The sequence below is a fragment of the Chiroxiphia lanceolata genome, chromosome 4 (genome assembly GCF_009829145.1).
Source record: "Chiroxiphia lanceolata isolate bChiLan1 chromosome 4, bChiLan1.pri, whole genome shotgun sequence".
Classification (NCBI taxonomy): Eukaryota; Metazoa; Chordata; class Aves; order Passeriformes; family Pipridae; genus Chiroxiphia; species Chiroxiphia lanceolata.
The window spans coordinates 64202466-64227945 of NC_045640.1; the positions used below are offsets into that span (position 1 = coordinate 64202466).

Consider the following 25480-nt stretch of genomic DNA (forward strand, 5'->3'; position numbering starts at 1 on the left):
CCAGTGGTACCTGCATGTATCTCTGGCAAGTGACAGTGTCATCGTCTGTCTTCCTGTAAGGGAAAGTGGGAACCTTACCTGCCCTTCAGAACTAAGGAGAGATTTTGCAGGAATGTGGAAATCTAGGCACCTGCAGATGGTTACTGCTGCCAACGTACATCTAAGAACAAAAGATATCAACATGAGCACACTTATTCAAAAATAACAAATTATATCTGTTTGTATAAACCATACAGTCATGTAGCCTCAGGTTGAATGCCATTTTAACCTCAGGTTGAATGTTGTGAAAATAACAGGCACATGACAGGCACACCTGTTAAAACCAAGGGTGTGTAGTGTGCTTGTAAGAACATGGAAATGAAGAGTCAGAGTAGCTCTCACAGGCTCATCTATTGTAGCCTGTGGCAGAAAAACAAGGAGTATGGTTTGGTTCACTTGCAGTGTATTTTGGTAATGGTATAGTTGGTAGAGCTTTTCTTTATGCTGCTTGGCAGGGTAAATAGGTCAAATGGTGTTTCATATTCCTGAGGTTTGATTCATTCTGATACTACATGATCAGTTGTACTCAGGGCTGTGACGTGCAGTGTAGAGGCTGGGCAGCAGAGGGGATGGGAAGGAAGGTGGCAATGGGAGCACACCTGGGGTTGCACTGGGTCCTGTTCTCAGCCTGGGGATTCCAAAGGTAAACCTGTTCTCCAGTGTCCAACACTGAATGCTGGTAGTGGCCAAAGTTATTAGATTGGGGTTCCCATATGTTGCCTCGCTGCTTATACCATTTCTTGTAGGAGGGAACTCAGAAAATGATTGTTGCTTGTGAAAAATCTGCGTTAAGGAGCTTGCCCAAATCACAGGGAGAGGGTGAGATGAAGGCAGGGACAGGACTCTTTTCCTCAGGGCAGCATCTAACTGTCTTTGTCATTGAACCCGTGTTTTCTTTCTGTGAGCTCCTTTCTCCTTTTCTACACATCTTCCTTCTTCAAACAAGGACATTTATACAGGTTTGGTTTTTTTTTTTTCTTCCAGGAGCTTGGTCCATTCAGTGAACACAACCCATTTGGTTCATAAATCCTGTAAGAGAAAAAGGAAATCATTACATCGTATTGTGATTAAAGATTTAATACCTTTTTAAAGTTATGCAGTCATGGGAAGGCAGTGAGCACAAGATTGAGTTTCAGGTTCTTAAGTAGAATATGCTTTAGTGTTCATAAATCCTTCTACTTCTGCTACACTCAGCCTTTCCTACTTCCTTTCGCCTCCACCATGTCTTAATTCTTTGCTGTGCTCTCCATCCTGTCATACTACTTGAATTCCACTGCTGTGCACCAGCAGCATCACTGATTTCTCTTCCTCACCCTTTACCATTACACATACAAAGAGTTCCACTTGCTTTGGAAGCTCTGAGATGGAATATGTTCTCGTCAGTGAAGAGACTGTTGGAGACCACCTACACAGTGCCAACAAATCTCTTCTGCAATCATGTAAATCAACTAAGCCACTCACGACTTGGTGAAGTTTATGCCGGTTTTCTAGACTGCCAAACTTGGAACACACTACTAAGAAGCACAGCTTTAATTAAATACTTGTAAACATTTTCTTTATACCAAAGAAATGCATATTTTCTGCTAATTTGCTTTTGGAAATGACTGAACTACTCTTAAAGGGACTTAAAAGAAAACCACAAGCCTGAGTAAGTAATTCAGTGTAGGAAATTCCAGATCTAAAAAGTTCATCTTGACCAAAATAAAGGTAATTGGGCCTTATTGTTTGCTACCCAGCTGCAGAAGGCCCTAACAAAACTGTAGGCAATAGTACCTTTACACATATAGAAACAGGACTGTGCTTTCAGCCCATATCTTTGAAATTCTCAATGTTTAATTTAATTTTTGAAGAAAATGTTTATGCAATCTCACATGTGTGTGTGTTTGCATATTTCTGCCTCTTCCTCCATCAAATATTTTTTTTAATTCAAGGCCTATTTCTATTGTATAGTTTACACTGGAAGAGGCATCTACAGGACCCTTCTTCCAGCCTCCCACCTAAAGCAGGGCTAACTTCAATATTACAGCAGATTGCTCCAGGCTTGGTTGATTTCTCAACACCTCTGAGGGTGGAGCTTCTACAGCTCCTGTTGGCAGCCTCCTTCATCAATTTATTTTCTTGCAGATTATGCTGGGACTGCTTTTATAAAAAATACTAATATAATGTCCAAATAAACTGTTCTGCCAACATGTTTTCATTTTCTGCTGTATGTCTTCAAGGTCTTGCTATGAGTACAAACCAGTTACTTGAACAAAAATTTTCTTGTTTCTCTAACCTCAACACTTGCAAGATTTGAAAGCGAATCAAATCAGGAAAAAATTTATAAAAGCAAAGGGAAACATTCCAATTTTTTGGAACCATTCCACAGGTTTTATTGTGTCATCTGTAGAACGGTAATAAAGAGGGGAATGAGCTGGCTAGACAGTCACTGTGATTGTTATAAGAAGTCACAAAAAATTATCCTTTGCTGACAATATTCATTTTCCAGGGAGAAACCCTCTTATACTGCAGCATTCAAAAATCAGATTCTATTATCTAAGTAAAAATAACCCTTTTGAAAAGTTTGTGTCTCGTGTTTTCCATTGATTCAGAAGATGTAAAGGCAACTTGCAGAAGTTACTTGCGAAATCTCAGCAGCTTCCTGCTTTGAATGAACTTAAAAGATGGGCTGAAAGCCACTCAGAAATCTATTGCAACATTGTATGTACTTTTTTTTTCCCCATGTCTAGGTTCCACAATGTAATTTCCTGATCCAGATTCTATGCTTCTCTTCTGAGTGATGACCCAGCAGACGGGATGCTGGGGACGGCACGGCCCATACAAAACTCTACTGGAGCACTGAGCAGGCTGGAGACTCAGGTAGGTGTCGCTTAAACAACGTGGTATTTTAGGAAATTTCAGCAAAGCTTTTCATGTTATTTTGCAACCCAGCAAGAAAACCAGGTAACAGAGCAAATTTAAGGCTTGGAAACCTTTCCAGTATTTTAGATAATTTTCTGCTTTGGTTTTTCCACTTGTTGTTGTTCACTTACACCAGAATTACATAGTAAATTGGTTTGGTTTTTTTCACATTTGTATTTTTCACAGTTAATTTGTGGCACAGTAAGTTCTAGCAGACCTTCCCTCATGCTTGTACCTAATGGCTACGTCTGACTGATCTTTCACAAATTGAGGCCAAAACCCTTTACCCACAAGGGTGTTTAATACAGGAGGAAAATCCTTGCAAGTGTTCAGCTTCGTTAGCACTCTTCAGAGCTCCCCAACCCATCTTCTTGAGGTTTATGTATCAGTCACATTTCCAGAAGGCAGCGTGGCCAGGTGACCTTGTTACAGCCCTAAAGACATTAGCATATGGTGGTGTTCCAAAACAGGTTCTGCAAGAGGCTTCCATGCACACAGCTGAGGTGTTTGATTTATTTACAGTTCTGCACAGAAATGGGGGCTGGGTGGCAAATCCACAAAGCCAGCACAATGACTGTCAAAGCTTTTCTCTAATTATACATTCTATCAAACAAAGGCATTAATGTTCATGGGCTACAAGTTACATAGTTCTCTTGTTAATTACTATTCTATAATTCCCCTCACTATTTATGCTAATTAGTCTGCATGCTCAATCTTTCTCTTCTTTTGAGTTGGTGGGTCACTTCAGTTAGTGGTCATGATCTCCCCCTAATGGAATTAAGTTTTACCTGTTCGGAGCTCATTTCAGCACAGTTGCCAAGTGGGCTTTTTTAGTTTCTTCCTTATCTTGGGAGTTCTGCCTTGTGGCCCATAAGTTCTGCATTCTTTGTGTCCATCCTTCTCCCCAAGATCACCGAAGCATGTCCAGCCCTAAACTTTAACAAGACAATTCTACAAACAAGTAACTTATCTTTTGAACATTAGGACATTGATGACACCCAGTAGCCCCCTGCCTGCACTGGAAGGCTGCTCCTTACCTTCCTCCAGGTCAGCAGTGAGACCTATTGCTGAGGGACCTGGCAGTCTGAGATGGGATTCACCCATTTCCAAACACTTGATTGTCCCATGACAGCCAGCAGAACAGAGGGCTGTCTGCATGGTACCTTGCCACGAAGGAAAAAACAGAGTGCAGCAGGGCTCCAAAGTACTGTGTGTGCTGAGTGCAGCAATGCCTCCACAGCCTCATCCTGCCTGGCCTTCCCTGCCAACGTGCTCCAGTATGGATGAATAAGTCCCTGTGCAAAGCTGGTCTGCCTTAATATAAGGGAAAAGTGAAGTTGTTGCTTAGGACAGGTTGTATTCTATTTACAGTGAATTTTGATCAAAGTTTCTTTAGCTTCTTCACTCCTGAGGGTGTATTTGCTAATAATTGAAAATAGAATTCATCCTTTCCGTTGGCTTTACAGCTGCTTTTCTGCAGAAGTCATGGAACCAATTAATCAGCTCAAAACTCAGTTAGCCCTTGATTACTCAATAGCTAGAGGGATTATATCAGACTCTTAGTTTTTATTAAAAGAAAGAAAAATACAGACCTCCTCATTATGAAGAAAAATTTGGAAATCCAGTACCACCAATGCAGCCTAAGGAAAGTTGGGAGGATTGAAGCAGAGGGTAGCAGTTTATGGTACAGATGAAGAATGCAGCCCGTATTGAGAGAGTCAGTTGTCATAAGATTTGTTTCTTGTTTCTGTTCAATTCCTTACCATTTTGTTGTTTGTATTCTGTTGTGAGAGTGGGGTAAAACACAAAAGATCACTATTAGAAAATCATAGTAATCTCTGCTTGTTGTTGGCTTCAGGTATCTGCGAGTACTGTGGCCTAGAGAGCTGCACGGACCTACTTGTCACAGGCCTTGTTATAGTGTTCCCACTTCTACATATCCTTCTTTCTGGCCTACACTTCTACCATATTTTGCATTATATTCTGTCTCTCCACACTGGACTATAACTCCCCGTACCTTTGTCCCTGTATTTTCAGCCTTCTGCCCGTGTTCTCATATAGAGAAGCAGGTCCTGGCACTTCTCAGATGGCACTGAAGATGTTAAATGGGTTATTTGTTAATGGTAGAGCAGGTCATGAGTCACTGTATTGAGCAGGTACAAGTTACTGCATGTCAGTTCTTCCACAGTGATTGCCTGTAGCACACATGAGTCAAGTTAAGGTTATCTACACTTCTAAGCTTGTAAAAAAATTAAATGCATCTCAAGTCTCTATTTATGCTGAGCATTTCAAACACAAATACAGCCAGTGTTGTTTTGACTTCAATATTTCCCCAACTGCTCTTAAAGAATATAAAAAGACATTACTCATGTAGCAAGATACCGACACAGGATTGTGTGACTATCTCAGTAAGCAAGCTTACTTTGCCCCCTGGTCACACTAATGGGGCTTCTATTATGACTTATCTATTTAAACACCTTCATCCTTCATGATAACTTAAAAGTCATGTCTTCTGGGAGCAATTCTGTTTGCTTCCAAAGCCAGTGAACATTTTTAAGTACAACTCTACCACTACCCCTTTTAAAAGGTTTATGCAAGTTTATTCATCTGGTATTTTTACTGTTACTTTATCATTTCTTAAATTAGTCATTTTATGCTGTTTCTCTTATTTATATACAGTGAATGATGTAGCTATGAAGGTGCAAACAAAAAGACAACATCCTTCCCAATAAAGCTTAGTATCTAAAAACTGGTGTAACATATAGCCAGGTGTAACATCTAGGTGTAACATCAATGTTATGCCTCTTAAGAGAATAAAAAAATGCAAATAAGTTGAAAATATTAAGTCATGGTAGAATAATCTTCTATGAGGAAAAAAGCTGAGGAGATTCCAACCACTAAGAATACATTGTTGTGCACTCTGTCGTAGTTTTGTATGGATTTTTTTTCTTTAAATCTTTAGTGATCAATAAGGATTTGAACTTGATGATGCTTTTCTAAATAAGCTATCTTTTCACTTGTTTTTAACAGGGTATTTATATATAAAATACTTTCTTAGAAACTACTGCACAAATGCTAACTAAGCACATTCTATGTCAGAAGTTTCCAGGGATCAGCTCAAAAAGGTATCACTAACTGGAACAGAGAATTAGTTACAAAATTACCAGAAAATTAGGAATTAAGGTAGGTTCCCAGTCAGTTTTCCAGAAATCAGATTGGCTTTTCATTATCAAAGTGATTTTTGGTAACTGAATCTCTATTGGTCACTTCGCTATGTTATCTCCATACACTGGAAGAAGAGGTGCCATAAACAAAAAGTTAGAAAGTAGCTGGTCCTTGGGAACTTGACAGGGAAGCAGTTAAAGAAAATATTAATCTACAGACTCACTAATAACCCCTTATCCTTAGAGTAGCAACTGGTGTTTCTGCATGCACTGAACTAGCTCCGGTTCAGTGCTAGTTTATGGGCTGTGTTCTACAACACTCTTAAGTGCTGTTGTAGAAGGTTGTTGTTTAGGAGGTTACTGAATAAAAGCTTTTTTCTGACATTAATCCTTAATATAAACCATTAAATTAATGTAAAAATGAGAATAAAGTAAATAAAGGGGTTGGGGAGATGTATGTTTCACCTGGTGTCTGGTTCCACTGATTCTTAGAGCTGCTAGCACTAGCAGGATTTTTCATTCTCTTGGAAGTTTCTAGAATAGTTTACCTTATGATTTGAAACTACAAATTTAGACTAAATTACGTGTTATTCCTAATGTGTGTTTCTCCAGCTGAATTTGAAAGTTTAAAAGATGTGGTTAGAGCATTCCCTTGCTCATATTAGGGGATCTGAAGAAAATGTCATATTTTTAAATTTTTTATATCTTTCACAGAAAAAAGAGTGGTTTTGTCATTTCACTAAAATATACTAGCAGGTATATTTGCAGGGATACACATACATTTCCATTACCTTCATCTTTTCTTCACATTCTTATTATATCAAAATTTACTTTTAAAAAGATCACCGAAATGCCACCAATACCTATAATTCATTCACTCACTCATGAAAATTTAAAAAATCAGTCCCAATCTTGGTTGTTAATTTCTTTTCTCTGAAAGGTGTTAAAATGCCTGTTCATTACTCAGTTGAGTCAATGAAACTCTGTGCCAGTTCAAATTGAGTGTTAGGCCTATTTGTCTTGTCTATGGAAGGAATAATACTCACTGCACGCAGCCTTTGACTTCTGGTGTTCAGAATCTGCAGCTCTGTGAAGGATGACACAATGCCAGTGAGAGTGCATTTTCTCCTGCCTCCCTTTTCATCATCAATACATTAAGGATTTTTTTTTTTTTTAACACAATCAACTTTAGGTCTACAACTGGAAAGTTGTAATAAAAAAGTTGTAATAAAATCCAATGCTTTTATTAGCTATTTCGTAGTCATGTTTAAATGAAGTTTCACGTGCAGTATTTTGTTACACCTTTGTAACCATCTAGCCAGTTGTAAACTACATTTTTTCTACTGTACTTTAAACCTACTGAGGTTGCTGGGAAAATGAAACCTCCAGGCATATTCATTCTCCATATTCATGCTTGGAGTTGTTTTTAAGACAAACACCAACCATGTAACTCTTCAGTGTAAGAGTTAAAATTTATCAAAGTCCTAAAAAGAAAGAAACTAGAGGTGAGCATAGAAATTAGGTTGCAACTTCAATGGGCATTTCTATGAATTACTACATAACAATTTTTTAATTATATCATTTTGAGAAGTGAAATAGTTAGGTTTTTGCATGGTGGACATGATTGCTATGTGAGCAATTTCCAAGAAAACCAGAAGCAACTGGGGAGAGTTTTGCTCTGTTTCCTTTCTGAAGAAAATTTCCTGTTGGAGTCAAGCCTCTAAGTTACAGCTTTCCTTCAGTACTATGGTAGGTTGCAGACTTGCCTTTTCTTGTCCTTGCTCCAATGTCTTCCATCCTCTGATATCCTCAGTCTAAACCTGAATTAGACCTTTTTTGCAAAGCTGAATGAAGACGTGTTCTCTCTCCAAGCTTTACAGATTGTGGTGGCAACAAAGAGGGAAACCATGGAACAGCCATTCCAAACCTGATGAAAAATACAACTTTCATGACTGTTGCCAAGGAGAAATGGATGTAATATTAATATGTTCTGTTCCCTAGCTCCCGAGTGAGGATAACAAAGTCTCTTTCATAGAGAGGAGCATTTTCCTTTTCAGAGTAACCTTTTAAATTATTAAAGGAATGTATTAAGGAATATTAAAAAAAAATATTCCTTTTGTTGGCTGCTTTGCTCACCATCCATGCCTGTAGAGTAAGATCAATTCAAGGCTCAGACCATGGAGAGAAACCTGCCTGAAAAAAGAGGCATAGAAATTTGTCAGAAAACAGTACTGAGAAACCCAGCAACATCCAGAAACAGATACTGAAGTAACTGCAGAAATGGCTGGTCCTGCTTGGGAATACCCCAATTAAAACTTTTAAAACAATTAAGAAGTCCAGAAAAGCCCTACAGTCTAAAAGTAATGCCATGCTGAGAACGACCACGCGCTTCTCCAGCACTCAGGCTGCAAGATAATAAATCACTCACACCCCCACCTCTTTTCCTGCTACTTGCTCTTCTGTGCATGGACAGCAAACAGAAATGAAGTGTTTGTTGTAGCATAAACAAACCTGTAGCCTCAGTAATTGCAGGGATGCCCACTACATCTGCATTGTTATATTAAGAGATGTTTGAAATATTTATTCTTATAGGTTGAACTTAGTGGTGTAAGGTTTGCATTCTTGTGGGTTTCGGGTTTTTTGTTCTGATTGAAAACATTTATATTTGACAAAGGTATAATGCAGTATCAAAATGTGTTTTTGTAAAGAAAGGGATGCATAAAATTCTTCCACTTCTAGTTCCCTTGAAGACTACCTTGATGCTGTGCTCAGCTGCCAGGTAGGATTAAATTGCGTGGACAGCCAAAGTCTCAGCAGTCCTGCTACCCAGCCACTGTGGAACTGCCTTCCCTTGTTTTTACTGGTATTGTGTCAAAAGGGGAAAGTTTTTCAGGCACTTGAGGCAGATATTGTCTCTATGTTACTAATTAGCCTCATCATTAACCCATTGCAAACTCCTTTACTACCTTCCAGCTGAGAAGTTTGTGGTCATTCTACAACTTCTTGAGATCCTCCCTCCTATCCATTTTGTCTGGTGACTGAATCACAGGCAGGGTAGTGGAGTGCTGTCGTTATCAGTATCCAGCACAGAATTATTGTGAATCATTGTTCTTTCACAGCACTCATTGCTAGTTCCCTAAGCCAAGTAATAATGCTTCCCTGAATGAAGTTATTCTGGGAAAAGTTTATTCACAGCTTTTTTTTTTCTGGAGGAAAGAGAAAAATGTCAGCATGGAAACTCACTTTTAAATGAAAGCAGCTTCAGGTGGAAGTGTATTAGCACTTTTTTTTTTAAGATTAAAGAAGCTCCCTCCCTAAATACAATCTAGAAGTTTTGCTTCATTTCAAGATAGGTGATTCATGAAGTCCTTTTAGAAGGAACACGGGATTTTGTTGGACTGACTACGATCACAGGCTCCCAGTAGTTTCTAACAGACATCCTGGGGGTGAGGGGGTTGGCTGTGAGGGGAGGAAAAGACCTTAACAGTGCCATTTCTTTGTACTGATTTAAGGAAAATAGCTATGGAAATAACAGTTACTTTTATGAATTCTGTTATTTATAAAAGAAAGTACAGCTATATATTAAAAATATATTTTTCATGCAGATATTAGCAGTCAGTTCTCTGGTCTGTGCATCAAGACAACTTCCAACTAAACCCATAAAGCACAGGCTGCTATGAAAGTAATTGTTTCTACTGCAACATAACACAATGCACCAGACCATTTATGTCTCACAATACTCTTTGAAAAGTAGAATTGTTAGCCTTTATGTCTTGCCTAAATTCTTATGTGGGTGTTTTCCCTCTCTCTTGAATCCTAAGTATGTCTTTTTTCACATCTCCTTGTCTCACCTTCAAACAAACTTTTAAGCAGAGAACCTTGATTTGCGTGATTTATACTCTTCTGTGTCCCCAGCTGCTCTGCAATTTTTCTCATTTAACTAGTTGTGTTCCCCAGAAATACCTAGCTACATACAAATAGTGAGATGACTCCTGGGAATTCCCATTTGCTACATAAGCGACATGATTTTTCTCTCTCTTTTTTTTTTTTTAATTAACAATTCCAGACAAACACAGTATTATGTAATGGACTGTGGCTTTGAGCCTGGAGTTATGCTCATTTTGTTTTATACAAAAGAGATGTTTCTCACCTCATTATCCTGTTCCACACAGTTAGAGACTGGCACCATTTTCCTGCTCCCTTGCTTCTGTTCAGAATGCTGGAAGGTTATGCTGCAATTTGGCTGATCTTAGGCTTTCCCAGGATGTTTTGGTGGATTTAGTCCCTCCAAGACACAATTCTCTGTTACTAAAGAGGCCTGGTTTTAAAGTTTTCTGTAATAATTGATGTGCATTTCATTTTGCATCATGATACTAATGCAAAGGAGAGACAATAAAATAATATGTCAACATTAATGTCCGGAATCATATGAATCAGCCACAATATTTCTCATTCCATCGGTTGTTAATGTGCAGGTAAAATTGTCTACTTAACTTGGGGGTACACTATTGCATTTTAGATTGAAGTTTCTGTCTTCCTGTCCTTCTGACTGGAACAGAGTTAATTTTCTTCCTCGTGTCTGGTACAGTGCTGTGTTTTGGACTTAGGATGAGAATAATGTTGGGGTTTAGTTGTTGCTAAAAGAGCACGAGGCCATTTTATCCTGAGATTGGCCATTTTAGCTACCAGTCTTTAAAAAAAAATCCTCAAAGTACCTAATAAATTAGGACTAAATTTTTGTTTAGTCTGCAGAAAACAATTGATTCAACCAGTAGCAAGGTTGGACTCCAGCAGCTCCCCTCTCAGAGGCAAAAGACCATAGATATCATTGAAAGTCTTCCTTCTTTTTCATATCCTTTTCCATTTTAAGAAGAGACCACATGATGTTACAAGAGATTAAGTTGTCATATGCAGTTGCATATGTATTATGAGGCAAATAGCTCCCTCAGAATGTCAAAGACTCTTCTCTAGAAGTCTAGAGACTAGGTAAAGATCTTTAAAAACAAAAAAAAAAGACATTTTGTTTTGTTTTAGAAAGGGGAATGGTACTCCCAGAAGTCTCTTCTAGTCTGCTCAATCAACCAATGCACTGTCTCAAGTCCATGGAAACCTGGCTTGGGTGTCACTGAATTTCTAAATGCAAAGTATTTGGTTTAGTAGCCAGTTTCTCAAGAACAATTACACTGTGTGAGCCCAGAGGAGAAACAAATTTAACTTCTAAGGAGCAGGATGGTTGTTTACCTGAAAGTATACCCTGGCGTTCAGGAGTATGGGCAAAAACCCAGTTGAAAATTCTGTTATAGGTACCTGCTCTTACCATTTGCATTCTTTCTAGACAATCAGAACACACAAAGTCTAGCTCTCATTTCTAGCATTTAAATTTAACTTTTCTCATGTTCTGCTTTTGAAATAATTCCTTCTTTTTTTTAGTCTTTCTTTTTTTCTTTTTTTTTTTTTCTTTTTTTTTAAGGACAAAACCTCCACTCATCTCCTGCCCTCATATAACTAGCTCTCAGATTCATAAGATTTTATGGTTGCCTGTAGATTATTTTGCATAATTTAAATGATATATGAATATTTCAGATTTCATTTTAAACTGTGTGCAATTTCAGGATACACAGGTCATAGCGAGGACAAAGTAGTTTTCTAGTAGTTTTCATCCAGCTAAAGATGAATGACTTATAATGACAATAATGCAATTTATGTGCTGTGAATATGTGACAATTTTTAACAAGAAACTAATAGATAATTTGACTACCACTCTCAGCAAGATAAACAGAAGTTCCATGATCAAAAAATATTTGAATCTTGTTTTGTGTGAGTTAAATATGACTAGCTAAACTATTTCTGACACAGAAGAAAAAAAGGAGCATTCTAAAAGTAATAGGTAATTCTTTTTGCTCAGTATCCCTTAGATTTTTCTGAAGGAGCATCCTTGGGAAAAATATGCTCAGCATTTGAGTAGTAGAAATGCCTCACTCTTACTGAAACCAACAGAATAAACCGGTATTTTTCTTCCCTTCAGCTGACCACAAACTGGGGTCTATGGGATGCAATTTTCCTATGTGCTCTGAAGAATTCCATACATTCCTGCCTTGGTCTAAAAAGGAATTTTGAAAGTATGTTACGTTGTTCCAGGCATTTAGAACTAGTAAAAGACAGAGCTCTTCCACGCTTTTTTTAATTCATAGTTTAAAAGTAAGAGAAAGGAAAGTTTGTTTTCTTTTTCTCAGCTAGCTGGCTCAGTTTTGAAATAGCTATTGCAAATGATCAAAATGTTCTCCCAGTGCCTGGTGAACTGAAACAAAAATAAATAGATCAAAACCAGAAAGACATAAAAGACTTTTTTCATGAAAAGGGTAAATGCCAGCATTTGCTACATTGTAATGTCTGAAAATAACACGTATGTGTATTCAAGATAGTGACATTGTGGCTTTTAGAAAACTCAAGCTGACCTAAAAAAAGAAAGGTATGTTCCCTTAGGCTGTACAGGCTTGTAAAAGCAGTGCTATTCAGAAAATTACATTATGAAGAGGCCTAATTAATGTAATATTTTCCATTTTTAAATTACTTTCTGTCATATTTTACATTCAGAACTCAACAGTGCCTGTCAAAAATTGAAATGTATTTACATAGAAGAAATTTTTACATAAAATTCTAAAAAATTGATTAAAAAGCAAATATTTATCTATGCTGATAAACAGCGAGGGAAGAGAGGATAAAGTTCTAAACTTGAAAACACTAGCCCCAAATCTGACAAGCTTTGTATGAATTCTCCTTTGCTGGAAAACAAGGATATATCAGGGAGGAATCAATATGCTCTTCCCTTGGCATTCACAACTGGTCGCAGAGGTCCTAGAGGACTTTTGCTTGCAGTCTGTGCTGGTATTCCTAAATTTTGTCTGCTTTTCTAGTTCCTATCAGGGACACATACCTAGTTTTTAACCTGCAAGAACTACAACTAAAAGGTATATACTTCAGGAGACCAGCACAGGCTAATGAAAAGTCATTGTACGTGAGATCATTCTTACAGGATTTTCTGTAGTCCTTTGAGTGTGCAGAACCTGTGTAAAGAAGCTTTAATATAAAACAGGTCGTCAACGAGATGACTGCTGCGTGGCCACTCTGAGGTGAAACTGTTGCTGGCTGCCTATACAGGTGTAAGATAAAGATCAGTAATGTCATAGAAAACCCAGTGGGAAAGGAGCAGACACAGCAACTTGCAGGCTCAATGTCCAAGTATGAAGCAAATGAGAGCATTAGGGTAGGAAAGTGTAAAATTCTTCAGCGTACACATTTCCGCCTTAACTCTCTGCTGTGCTGATTATCCAGTTTGCATGTCCTATGGAAAAGGCACAAGGAACAGTGGTGAAAGAACCTATTGTGCTACCTTAATCCTCAGAATCAGTGTTTGCACTGGTGACAACTCTGGTTTTAGTTTGAGAGTTGGGGTAGTCTATGAAAGTAGCAAGAGTGTGCTGCTGTGTTCACTCTGACCTGAGACAGGTGTAACACAACCTCATTTTGTTCTGTTTTTGTTCCCTTTGTGGAAATAGGCAACCGATGTTATCGGTTCAGTTTAAAAAGAAAAACAACCAAACCTGAAGAGGAATGCTCACACGGACAGAAGCAGCTGATTCCTTGGCCTCTCGAGGTCCCACACTGAAATGTCCAGGGATTTATCATTAGCAGCATTAGCATTAGCATCATAGCATTATCATTAGCATTAGCATCATAGAAAATGCAGTCATAAGACCTGAGTATAAAGCTAAGTCTTAACATCTTCAAATGTATAGTCAGGGAAGTTTCAGAAGCCAGGTGGCAGCTTGGGATTCATCTGTGATAGTTCATGTGACTTTTCCTTACTGCTTTAGTTTCAGTTGTGTTCTGCCACATGCATGATGCCTGTTTTGGCTTTAAGGCCAAAAGGTACCAGGCTGTATGTGACTGGCCATATATTTTTGGTGACTTCTAAATTTGTTTCTAACTTTACCAACCTTACACGGCGTTTGGGTGAATATTTGCCAAAACCAATTTTTGTCAGCTGTTCCTTGAAAGACAGCACAGTTAAGCAGTTTGCAATGTTGTGCTTCCATTCAGGACAAATAGTTACCTTCCTCTGGTGGCAGGCAAGGAGTAAGCTAATGGGAGAGCAAGGAAAAGCTTATATAGGACAGTAGGATTGTACTCCCTTCAGCAAACTGAGTATTGTTCAGGCAAACAATATAACACGCAGCTTTTAATATCATCAGTAATTTTTTTATTCTTAAAGAAAGACCATGGCTGTGAGGCAGATAAAACACTGTATGTACCCTTGTTTAGAATGACAAGACTGATTTGTAGCTTTACCATTCAAATGTGACAAAAATCTTGCTTGAAAAAAATACTATGGGGAAATCTGATCTTTATCTTATCCTCTTATGCCTTCTCACAACGTGGATGTGGCAGTTACCTATAGCTGAATCAGGCATTTATTTCACTGGGAGCTCCTGAAAGCAGTCTGATTTGAAAATGAGACTACATTTTTTTATTATTATTGATGTTGATCTGAAGACATGCACTTCCCAATTTGTAAGAAGTATGAATTTTTCTGGCAGACTACATTGTCTCCACAAACGTTTCTTTTACTTATCAAGACGAATCATAATTCTGTAAATGATATTTATACACATGTATACACATTCAATAGAATTGATTGGCTTTTTGCAATGTGGTCATGGATTAATCTTACAGTATCTATTTCATCTCTTACAATTTATCTTGCTTCTAGTATGAGCATATCAGAATCATTTGTAATCTCTTGATTACTGTCAACGCAGTAAGTTGCTACTGACTTGACAACTTGTGTGTTAAATAAATAAAATAAGCAATCCTACAGTGCTAACTCTTTTAGCCAAGAGCTTCCTCCATTTCAATAAAATTGGTCTACACAGCTTTACAATATAAAGGCACCCAGGGAATCATTTACTCTTTACAGTACTGCCAATTATTTTAAGGTACAGCTACTTTTAGCATCCCCGCAAAGTACTTTTTTCAATCTTTTTTAAAAATACTTTTATCTAAATGAATGTTCTCACTCATAGAGTCATCTTACCCCTTCTGAAAGAAAATTTAAAGGTTTCTGGATGAGTGCTGTGCTGCACTGTTAGGAACTATGACTACCACTTATGCTTTCTTGACTGCATTAATTCTCGTTATTTTAAAAACACACAACCTCTTCCATTCTTCTGTTCAATTTGGGTTTGGCTGCCAAGAAATGAAGGAGAACCATCATCCACATGAATAGATAGAAGAAACCTCGAAGAATGACAAATACTGTATTGCACTCAGCACTTGCTCACATATAGAAAAGAAGTGGTTCAGTGTGCACTCTCACAATGGCTACATTCCACAAAAATACATTCAAAATTTACATGAAAGGGGGAGGTTTCTGTAGCACAAACACTAGAGCTTTTCCAGTAATCACTTATCCTGTATCCAAAGACAAGAGACTAAGGATGGTTGCTGCTGCTTTAAGTCCTACTGCATCATTATTTATAAATGATTTAGAGTAACATAAAGCAGACATAATGTATTTTCCAGGTTTTTTGCCTTTTTTATACATATCTTATAAATCTATAGTAGAGATATTTTGTTCTTCTTTCTTAGAATCCTGATTCTATTTTTTTTCTGCCTATTGGTCTGTTTACAACAGCTTGTGTGCTGCTTTCCTCAGTTGGTCAACAAATCTGGTTTTTCCTGGTTAACATATTGGTCAAATTCTCAACAATTTTGGAAATCAAAATAGGTTTATTGGTTTAAGTAAAGCTATGGCAATTGACACATATTAGGATTTCATTCTGCTCTTTAAATAGGATTGAAAGCATGAGAAAAATTACAGTCTTTCAAACTGCATTCTGCCTCTTTACTTCAGGATCCAGTAAATTCCAGTAAACGTATGGTTGTTAAAGAGAGTCATGGATCATAATTTTCCTTTTTAAAAAAAGCTCTGAAAATACTGCCTTACTTTACCATTTTGAGAACTGCACTGTCTATTTTTAGTCTTCCATTAAAAGTGTGTTACAGATTTCTATTAACATATGGTATCATCCACAGTCTTTAAGCTGAGTATTTTCCTAAGGCTGAGATATTATTTGTCCAGCAGTTGCTCCTGTGACAACTATTTTTGTCATCTCAGAACTTCCAACTTTTATGCATCAGTATGACAATATTTTGCAGTTTAAGTTTCCATGTTTGATGCTGTTTTAAATGTTAACACCCTACCACTAAAGGCACAGAAATTGTGTTTTCATTCCCTGTTGGATATTTGTTGCTATGATAAAAATACCACAAATAATATTTACAAGGAGAGCCTTATAGCATATATATATATATATAGGTTGGGCCACATTTTGTGGAACAAACTTCAGCTCTGACTAATTCTGGTGCTGTTTTGTGTGTCTTATTAATGTCCTTTACATTTAGAAGCTCCTGTTATTCCTACTGCTTATTTATCTGGTAGAGTTTATTCCAAAAGGCCTTTTAACTAATTTTTGCATGTTGCATCCTGAGGGGTGTTGCTTGGGGATAAATGGTCAAATCTAACCATCTGTGTGCTACAAGTGAGTTTTTTTGCTATGTACTTGTTCTTTACCACTGTATTACAAATACTATGTATTTGAGTTAAATTAATTTGGCCACTAGCAAAACTTAGGGCTTCTATATGTCAATCACAGTGTTTGTCAAGCTAATCTAGCACTAATATCATGTATCCTTGCATTAGGACAACATTAAGTTGATCTTTCACAATTTAGGGAGTGACTGATACTTTGAAATGACTGACATTGCATGGAAGGATGTAAAGAGAAAGAAGCTTTCTTTCCTGGCTGGATTTTGTCATCTGGGAAATATTGCTTAAGAGGGGCAAGGGGTAAGCAACATGTTTGATGTCTTCGTCTCTCAATCATACAAACAGAGACCTGGCATCCATACTTCAAGCAGAGCTACTGATGGAAGAAGACTGTGGTCATGGAGTGTTGTTTTATTTCTCTGAGACTGTGATTTTCAAATTAGTAAAAACAGACAGACTGAAAGGAAGGCTCTTAATTAGTTCATACTTATATTCGTAACTTCAAATACGTTCATACTTATATTCAGCTAGTAATATTTATCCCTAAGTATTGCAGCAGTTTCACTGCCACTGTGACTGTTTCTTTGGAAAGGTATAAAATCTTTCTTTGCTCCAGGGACAAACTTCCTCTCAGGTCTGTAGCAGAGTGTAGGACACATCTTCATAAGGAACAGGGCCTCAAACATGCTTTGCAAAAGAAAACCAAACAAAAACCCCCCCAAACAAACAAACAAAACCAAAAAAAACCCACAAAGCACACACACACATACACATGAAAAAACCCCCCACAAAAAAAAGGTCAAAGGAAATATTTGCCTTCTTACATTTCAAATTCTGATGTTTAAGGTATTGAGTGGAATAGCAATGACTCTGTGACCTTTTGGCAAAATTTTCAAACAGGCACTGCAAACTTTACTCTGGCATAAATGCCAATTAGCAAGAGCACACAGGAGAAGGAAGTCCTACTGGAGAACTGTCAAAGCAAACCAACAAGTACTTAAGCAAACCAAGAACATATGTGATTAAACTGAGAGAGTTTCTTGCCATGCTGATTACTGAGAACACACCTTTGAAGGTCTACACCACTCTAATACAAGCAGAATAAGCTTTTTAGGATAGTACTCCACAAGAGAGGCGCCACCATACAGTAAAAACAAGTAAAGCTGTATTTCTTGAGCAGAGGGAAGAAACCAAATAGGAATCATACTTAAAGAATGCCCAGTTTTAATGCTGCAAAAAATCTTTAGTCAGCCCAACTCTATCTAAATACAAAACTTCTAAGAAAGCACTCTAGTTTTATGAAATAAAAGCTGGAAGACATAACAGCCTAAGGCGTGGTTTGGCTCTCATCCAGACAAGCATTCAGCCATGTGATTCAGCTAAACACCCAGGAATTCCACTGGCTTCCTTTCCGGATCAGTAAGTACAAGCTAGACAGAAAGCCCACTCTTTGCCTTCAAACCTCGAGGAGGAGGGCTGCTGGTAACACCTGGTGGAGCTTGAGAGCTGATTTCCTAGGCTTCTATGCAAAGATTGGTGGGGAGGGAGAAGAGGAACTACAATGGCTGTGGAATCATAACGGATTCCATTATGATGCACCATGCACCACGATAGCAAAGAAGCAACTTTTTAATAGTTGTGGCATCAAATGGTATTCATAAGTTACCAGAGATGTAAAATATGTTTCTTTGATAGACAGGACTAGCCTCTAGAAATTGTTAATAATTTAAGGCCCTGGTACTAGATCCCTTCATAAGTTAATATTACTAATATTACTTTTTTATACTGATATAAAAAATTCCATATATGCAAATGAAATTACTCTCAAACTGTGTCTAGAGGGCTGTACCTAGTTACCTTTAGAGGCTGTACCTCTGTACTTGCTACAGAGTCTCTTATTGTCTCAGAGTACATTAATGTGGTTTTCTCTCTTTTTCTCTGAATTCTATCTGATGTGAATAATTACATTCTGACACTAATTCATATTCAGATGTTTTTTCCCTTTGGTTGTTTTCCTTAAACAGACTAGAGGAACTTAGGAATGACAGAGCAGAGAGATCCTTCCGTGAGTATGCTCCTTTGACTTTCAGTGTTTTCCAGCATTTACTCCATGACAAGGCACTAAGAATATGTCTTTCCTCTAAAACTTACTTGTGATCCATGAAAATTTGATTTCAAAATTACTTATTTAAGGCCTTAATATGGTAATATCTATCTAGTTCGGAAGTACTGCTTTCTTTATGGGCTCCATTCCTCTTTTAGTCACTTCCATTAGTTTATGAAATCTTTACTCTCCATGACTTCTCTCCTCAAAAAAAAAATCCGCTTTTTAAAAAAAGGATGAAGTTCTTTTGTTACAAGACTAGGCTACAAATGGGAAAAACATCTGATTTTCTCCCCAGTCTTATAGATTCTGACATTAAAAGCGTTGTCTTTTCTTCTGAATGTAGAGAAAGAGCTCCAATATCATGCAGAATACACAACCCTAAATAGATGCAGCACTCTAATTGTGCAGCTACTTGGCACTTTGTCCTCTTGAAGGGAATTGCACTAGAACAAGAGGACAGAACATTTAATCAGGGGAGCCAACAGAGAACAACAGAACAAGAGTCACAGGATGAGATTTTGTTGGGGGAGGAGGCAGAGCTCTCTAAGGAGGCTATAATTATTGTGGCAAAGGAGACACTGAAGAAGAATTGCAGAAACAAGGCAAATGAAAGAGTGTAAAACTCAGCTCTGTGTGATGTAGACAGTATTTGAATATGAATTTTAAAAAGCCTACTTTATTCCTGAGGTGTTGCTCAATAAAATGACTTGAGAGAGCTGGAGGTGATGGTATGATTTTAGAGGGACATTTGCAGCAGTAACAGAGAAAAGAAGATTTACAGTAGTTTGTTGCTCAAGAAGCCAAAGAGAAAGTGCTGAGGACACATATTTGTAGAACAGAGTGGAAGAAGAGACTGACTAAACTAGGATAAATAATGTACAAGAAGTCTATTGCGTGACAGAATGAAGATGAGAAATGGGAAAATAGGTTGTTACAAGAGAGAGCAGTCTGAGCAGGGTGATTTGCTCTCAGGAGCAAGGAATGTGAGGACTAGTGACTTCTGTCAGCATCATTTCTAGCTGGAAAGCCCAGAGGGAAAGGCAAAAAGGGCTGAGCAAGAAAAAGAGCTCTGTGTTACAGGTCAAGAAGTTAGGGAAAATTTGAACATAACCAAAAAGTAAGAAGTTTAGACTTCAAGGTTTTGGGGTTGTTTCTTTGAAGGTGAGAGTTTTCTGCAAATAGTGAAAATTTCTTAGGACATTCCAGGATTCTGAAAGAAGAGGACATAAAATTCTTGCATAAAATTCATATTGAAGTATGAGCCACTGGTGTGATACAGTCATGAAGAAAACACTGGCAGTAGGCATTTCCCTATTTCCAATAGAAGCTGAAAATATTATCACTAGTTTCTAAATGCTTCGTAAGATCTGAGTATGTTGTATGCTTCTGGTCACTTGTTTTCAAGAACAATGAAGCAAATGAGGAATAAAGATATAAATAAAGGATAAAAAAATAAGAAAAAAATAATGGTGGACTTTTGCCAAGAATACCAACTTGCACAGTCAGGAAATAAACTTGCTTGCTTATGAATATCACATCTCAAGGATTCGCTGAGAAATTTATAAGCAAATATTAATAAAGTTTAGACATATTATATATAGGCAAAGCCATGTAACTTTAGCTTCATATGTAGCTTAAATACCGTAAAGAGTTATGAATATTTTCTTTTGACTAACTTAGATTATTGTTTCTGTGACAGCCAAACCAGCAAAATCGTTGTCTGTTTCAGACTTGTTAAAGAAAATTTTTGTCATTATCTCATAAGTTTGCTTCTTTAAAAAGGAAACAGTACTACTGTATCTTAGATATCACTCGGTGGTAACTGCTCTTAAAATGCTTAATTTAAATTTCATTATTAAAAAACGGCATTCCTTTTACAAAGCTTATTGCGTATATCATTGATTTTTGGAAAGCATATATTCACTTACAAAGGTTTTAATCCTCAGCTTAAAGTAGGAGTTTATTAGGATACAAGCTACAAATAGAATCATTTACCTACATAAATATGAGCTGCTCCCTTGTCCAACGGTCACAGGGTATCAGAGACATAACGAAGACAGACATGAACTGGTTAATGATTAAACAGCGTAAGACATTAAACACAGACACTGTCCAAAGAAAATTCTTGCATTGTAGCACTGTGTGTTCAAGGCAGGAGAATAATTTGTCAAAGCTTCCAAATGAGCTAACAGTGCTTCTGCTGTTGAATAATAATTCAGATGAAATAATTAAGAAATTCAAGTGGAAAATGGCCCTGAATTGAAAAGAATGTGTTGGGTGATCTAGTTGACATAAGAACCTCTTTCTCTATGAACAAATGGAGTACCCTTCGGAGTATATTTTTCACATATTTTACTATCAGTACAAGTTTTCTGTTACTTCTGAAAACTAAGTACTTATTTTATATTAGCAATTGTTATTTTATTACAGTAAAACGGTTATCTCACATATTTAAGAAAACCAAAGATGCAGATAAAGACACTGATCATTAAGAACACAGTGTTCCAGTGTCATCACAGTGAACAATTATTAAAAATAGGAAACAAATGACAAACTAATGATAACTCTGGCCCATTATTCAGTAGGTATAATAATATATTATTTTCCTCACCTTGAACACTTTGTTCTCCAGCATAAATTGGAACTTCCTCTCAAATCACCTTTTTAAAAAGGCCCCATAACACTAATTATAAATCAGGAAGCTGGTACACGCTTATGGACTCATCATAAGTCTTTCATATTTTAATTTGTCATCACCTGATCTCATTTGATAAAAACTGGCTTGTGGAATGATAAAAATGTTTAACTATTGTAAAATATTTCTAATACACTTTAAATAATTTTGATAAAACATGAGATTAAAATATGTGTTCTTCATCTGTATCCACCAAACAGATTTAAAATTTCTTTACATTTACTTGGAATTTCCCCATAAGGCTACTTTTGATCTTCAATGAAATCATAATAATAAAAAACAAACAAAACTCTCAATAAAAATAGGACATTTTCTAGAGATTGACATATTGAATCAAAGAAGTTGGTATGAATATTTAACAAAAACAAAGAAAAGCCCCAAACTAAAAGAAATAACATGAGAATTTCAGACCAAAAATATAAACTGTGAAAAGGTTAAAGCCTTTCTGTCATACTATAACAAAATGATTTAGCTCTTTTGGTTAGAGCCAAGTAGTCAATATATCTTTTCCATTGCATTCCTATGTATATATACTTAATATTTTGGGTTTAATACTTACATATCTTCAATTTCTTTTTGTTGTGGAAACAGTGACAGATTGAGCCTTGCTTCGTGGCCTACTTTGGCTGCTAATAACACAGCACCCTCCATACTGAAATTGTTCAGAAGATGGATGAGATGCTATTTGCTCTGTCCAGACAGAAATTTAGATTATCAGAGAATCATTCATTTACATAGTTCTTATTTAACAGATTTTGGACAAACAAAGGGGATAAAAGGGTCTGACACTGCTTTCCGTTACAGGATGTAGACATTTATGTATGATTAGGTTATTATGCTATTTCAGCTGTATCTTTGGGGTTTGGAAACAAAATAATTGCAAAGTATTTAAAGAATTCTCCACTTAAGAGAGCAGCAAATATTTGTTACAAATACTCTTCAGAAGTCTCCTGTGACATATGTAATTATCATGCTCCTGGCTTTGCTTTATTACAGTGGCTTTCAGCAAGTTAGCTGGAATCCTGACAGTTTATGGATTGATCTCCCATTTGGAAATTTTTACCACTGCACAGTGCTAGCGCTTGTTTTGTTATGTTCTCTGGTCTATTTTTAAATATTTACTTGCAAGTTTGTAAATAAATCACTGCTAAAGAAACATAATTTGTTAATGACATTAAAAGTATTACATGTATGATAAGAAATACAACCTTGGATCAAAAGCACTGTACTGCTGCAGATAATTAACCTAGGTCTTTGAAGGAAATGTATCAGCTTAAATCAAAGGGCTTGTGACTTTGTTACAAAGGTTACCAGGCTTGCAACTCCTCCTTATTTCCAGTTGCCCGACTCCCCTGACGAAATTCTTAAATGCATCACTACCCAGTAGAAAATTACCCAGGGAAAAATGTTTTTGCAGGTATTGGGGTTCAACAGTGCTGGTCACTTTTTAAACATCACTTCCTAAGGACACAGGAGCAGGCAATTCCCAAATGTAACAAGTCAAGCAAATGAGGTAGAAGGCTGTCTTGGCTGAACAGAGATCTTCTCTTGGAAGTAAGATGATAAAGGAAGGCGTATGCCCAGTGGAAGCCAGGTTAGGTGACATGGGAATACTTCAGAGATGTCACTTGCCACTGTAGGGAGAAAATTTGTTTGGCCGAAGCTCAACTGGAGTTGTAGCTGCCAGAAGTGTGGCAGCTACAGTCCTCCCACAGAAATGTGGGGGACAATAAGAAAAGTTTTTTCAAATATATTAATGGCAGTATAGAAATAACATCAGCCCATTACAGGATGGGGATGGTCACCTCACAAAGAGGGACAGAGACAAGGCAGAGCTGTTTAATGCTTTCTTTGCCTCTGTCTTCAATACGGATGACAGACCAAGGGGGTCTCAGTGCCCTGAGCTGGAGGACCACAACTGCAAGAATGATCAACTCCCAGCTGACTCTGAAACTGTGTACGGTCTACTGCTCCAGTGGGATTCTCTACAAACCTATGACCAGACAGGTTCATCTGAGAATCCTCAAAGAGCTACTGATGTCATCGCAAAGCCTCTCTTGGTGATTTTTCAAGTGGTCTTGGGAATCCAGAGAGGATTCCCTCTGGCTGACTGGAAGCTGGCAATTTTCAAGACAGGCAAGAAGAAGGACCCAAGAAACTACAGACCTCTAAGTCTCACTTCAGTGTCTGGGAAAATCATGGAAAAGATTATTCTGAGGAGTATTAAAAAACACCTGGAGGACAATGCAGTCATCAGTCACAGTCAGCATGGCTTCATGAGGGGAAAGTCCTCCTTATCATACCTGATTTCCTTCTATGACAGGATAATCCACCTAGTTGATCTAGGAAAGCCAGTAGATATAATCTTTTCAGACTTCAGCAAAGTTTTTGATACTGTCTCGCACAGTATCCTTCCGGACAAAATGTCCAGCACGCAGCTGGATAACCGCAGATTGGGCACAAAGAGTTACACTAAAAGGAGTAACATCAGACTGGTGACCTGTCACTAGTGGGGTTCTGCACGGCTCCATCCTCAGCCCAGTTCCCTTCAGCATATCCATTAATGACCTGGGTGCAGGACTCAAAGGAATATTAAGTAAGTTTGCCAGCAACACTAAGTTGGGAGGAGCTGTCGACTCCCTCGAGGGCAGACGCCCTGCAGAGAGACCCTGATAAATTAGAGGACTGGGCAATCACCAACCATACAAAGTTCAACAAGGGAAAGTGCCGGATCCTGCACGTGGGATGGGGCAACCCTGGATGTATAGACAGACTGGGAAATGAGAGGCTGGAAAGCAGTGCCACAGAAAGGGACCTGGGGGTCCTGGTCAGTGGCAAGTTGAATATAAGTCAGCAGTGCCCTGGCAGCCAGGAGGGCCGACTGTGTCCTGGGGGGCATCAGGAAAAGCATCGCCAGGTGGGAGAGGGAGGGGATTGTCCCACTCTGCTCTGCACTGGGGTGGCCTCACCTTGAATATTGTGGTAGTTTTGGGCACCACAATGTAAAAAAGACATTAAGCCATTAGACAGTGTCCAAAGGAGGGCTGTGAGGATGGTGAAGGGCCTTGAGGGGAAGCCGTGTGAGGAGCGGCTGAGAGCACTTGGTCTGTTCAGCCTGGAGAAGAGGAGACTGAGGGAGGACCTCATTGTGGTCTTCAACTTCCTCATGAGAGGAAGAGGAGGGGCAGGCACTGATCTCTTCACTCCTGTGACCAGAGAAAGGACTTAAGGAAGCAACATGAAGCTGAGTCAGGCGAGGTTTAGGTTGGATATCAGGAAAAAGTTTTTTACCCAAAGGACTGGAAAAGCTCCCCAGGGCAGTGGTCACAGCACCAAGCCTGACAGAGTTCAAGAAGCATTTGGACACTGCTCTCAGTCACATGGTGTGACTCTTGGGTGTCCTGCACAGGGCCAGGAGCCGGATTTGATGATCCTGGTGGGTCCCTTCTAACTCAAAATATTTTGTGATTTTATGATTAGTCAGACATACACTACGTAAAGCATATACTCTAAATACTATGTTTAACATTTATACACATAACTATGGCATCTGACGCATTCAATGCAGAGTTTCATATATATGCAACCACAATATTGTAGTTAATGTTCTAGTTGTAGGTAACTAATTGAATTTGGGTGACAAAAGGTAGTCAGGGGAAAGATTGTAAACAAAAAAAAAGCTCTTTAATATTGTCTCTGCATTAAATTGCAGCTTGCAATATGAACAGATAAATAAATAGGGAGCCCAGGATGAGTTCAGGTTTTCACAGTGTGCCTTCAGCATCTGATTTCCTACCAACTGTTCTGTAAAGTGATTATATACTTCTGCAATATACAAATCAGTTGGTCTTTCCAGCTACACACAACAGGTAGTCCTGCCTTGATTGGATGTCTTGGCAAATTGGTTAATTAAGTCAGTACTATAGCAAAATTCTGTGCAATCAGATTGTGACAAGGTATCACCT

General features: G+C 37.9%; 1 protein-coding gene and 1 long non-coding RNA gene across 9 annotated transcripts in view; one reads left to right on the forward strand and one right to left on the reverse strand.

The window, feature by feature from the left end:
• Window positions 1-25480, forward strand: part of IL15 (interleukin 15) — a 37131-nt gene that overhangs the window by 8127 nt on the left and 3524 nt on the right. For 3 of the 7 annotated variants that reach the window (XM_032686727.1, XM_032686726.1, XM_032686725.1), the window contains one exon: window positions 2769-2898. In XM_032686727.1, the coding sequence (XP_032542618.1) occupies window positions 2836-2898 (63 nt within the window). In that variant the 5' untranslated portion in view covers window positions 2769-2835. Of the gene's footprint in view, window positions 1-2768; window positions 2899-13137; window positions 13235-16866; window positions 17014-18737; window positions 18779-25480 lie in introns of those variants that run through there. The other 4 variants (XM_032686730.1, XM_032686729.1, XM_032686731.1 and 1 more) reach the window with 4 other exon arrangements.
• LOC116786277 lies at window positions 882-20847 on the reverse strand. 2 transcript variants are annotated; one of them, XR_004356863.1, is made up of 5 exons: window positions 20820-20847; window positions 13706-13766; window positions 10255-10477; window positions 8241-8297; window positions 882-1068 (listed from the first exon to the last, which is right to left on the reverse strand). It is a non-coding gene; the product is annotated as an uncharacterized LOC116786277 (long non-coding RNA). The 2 variants fall into 2 exon arrangements; XR_004356864.1 differs by lacking the exon at window positions 882-1068 and adding an exon at window positions 7784-8031.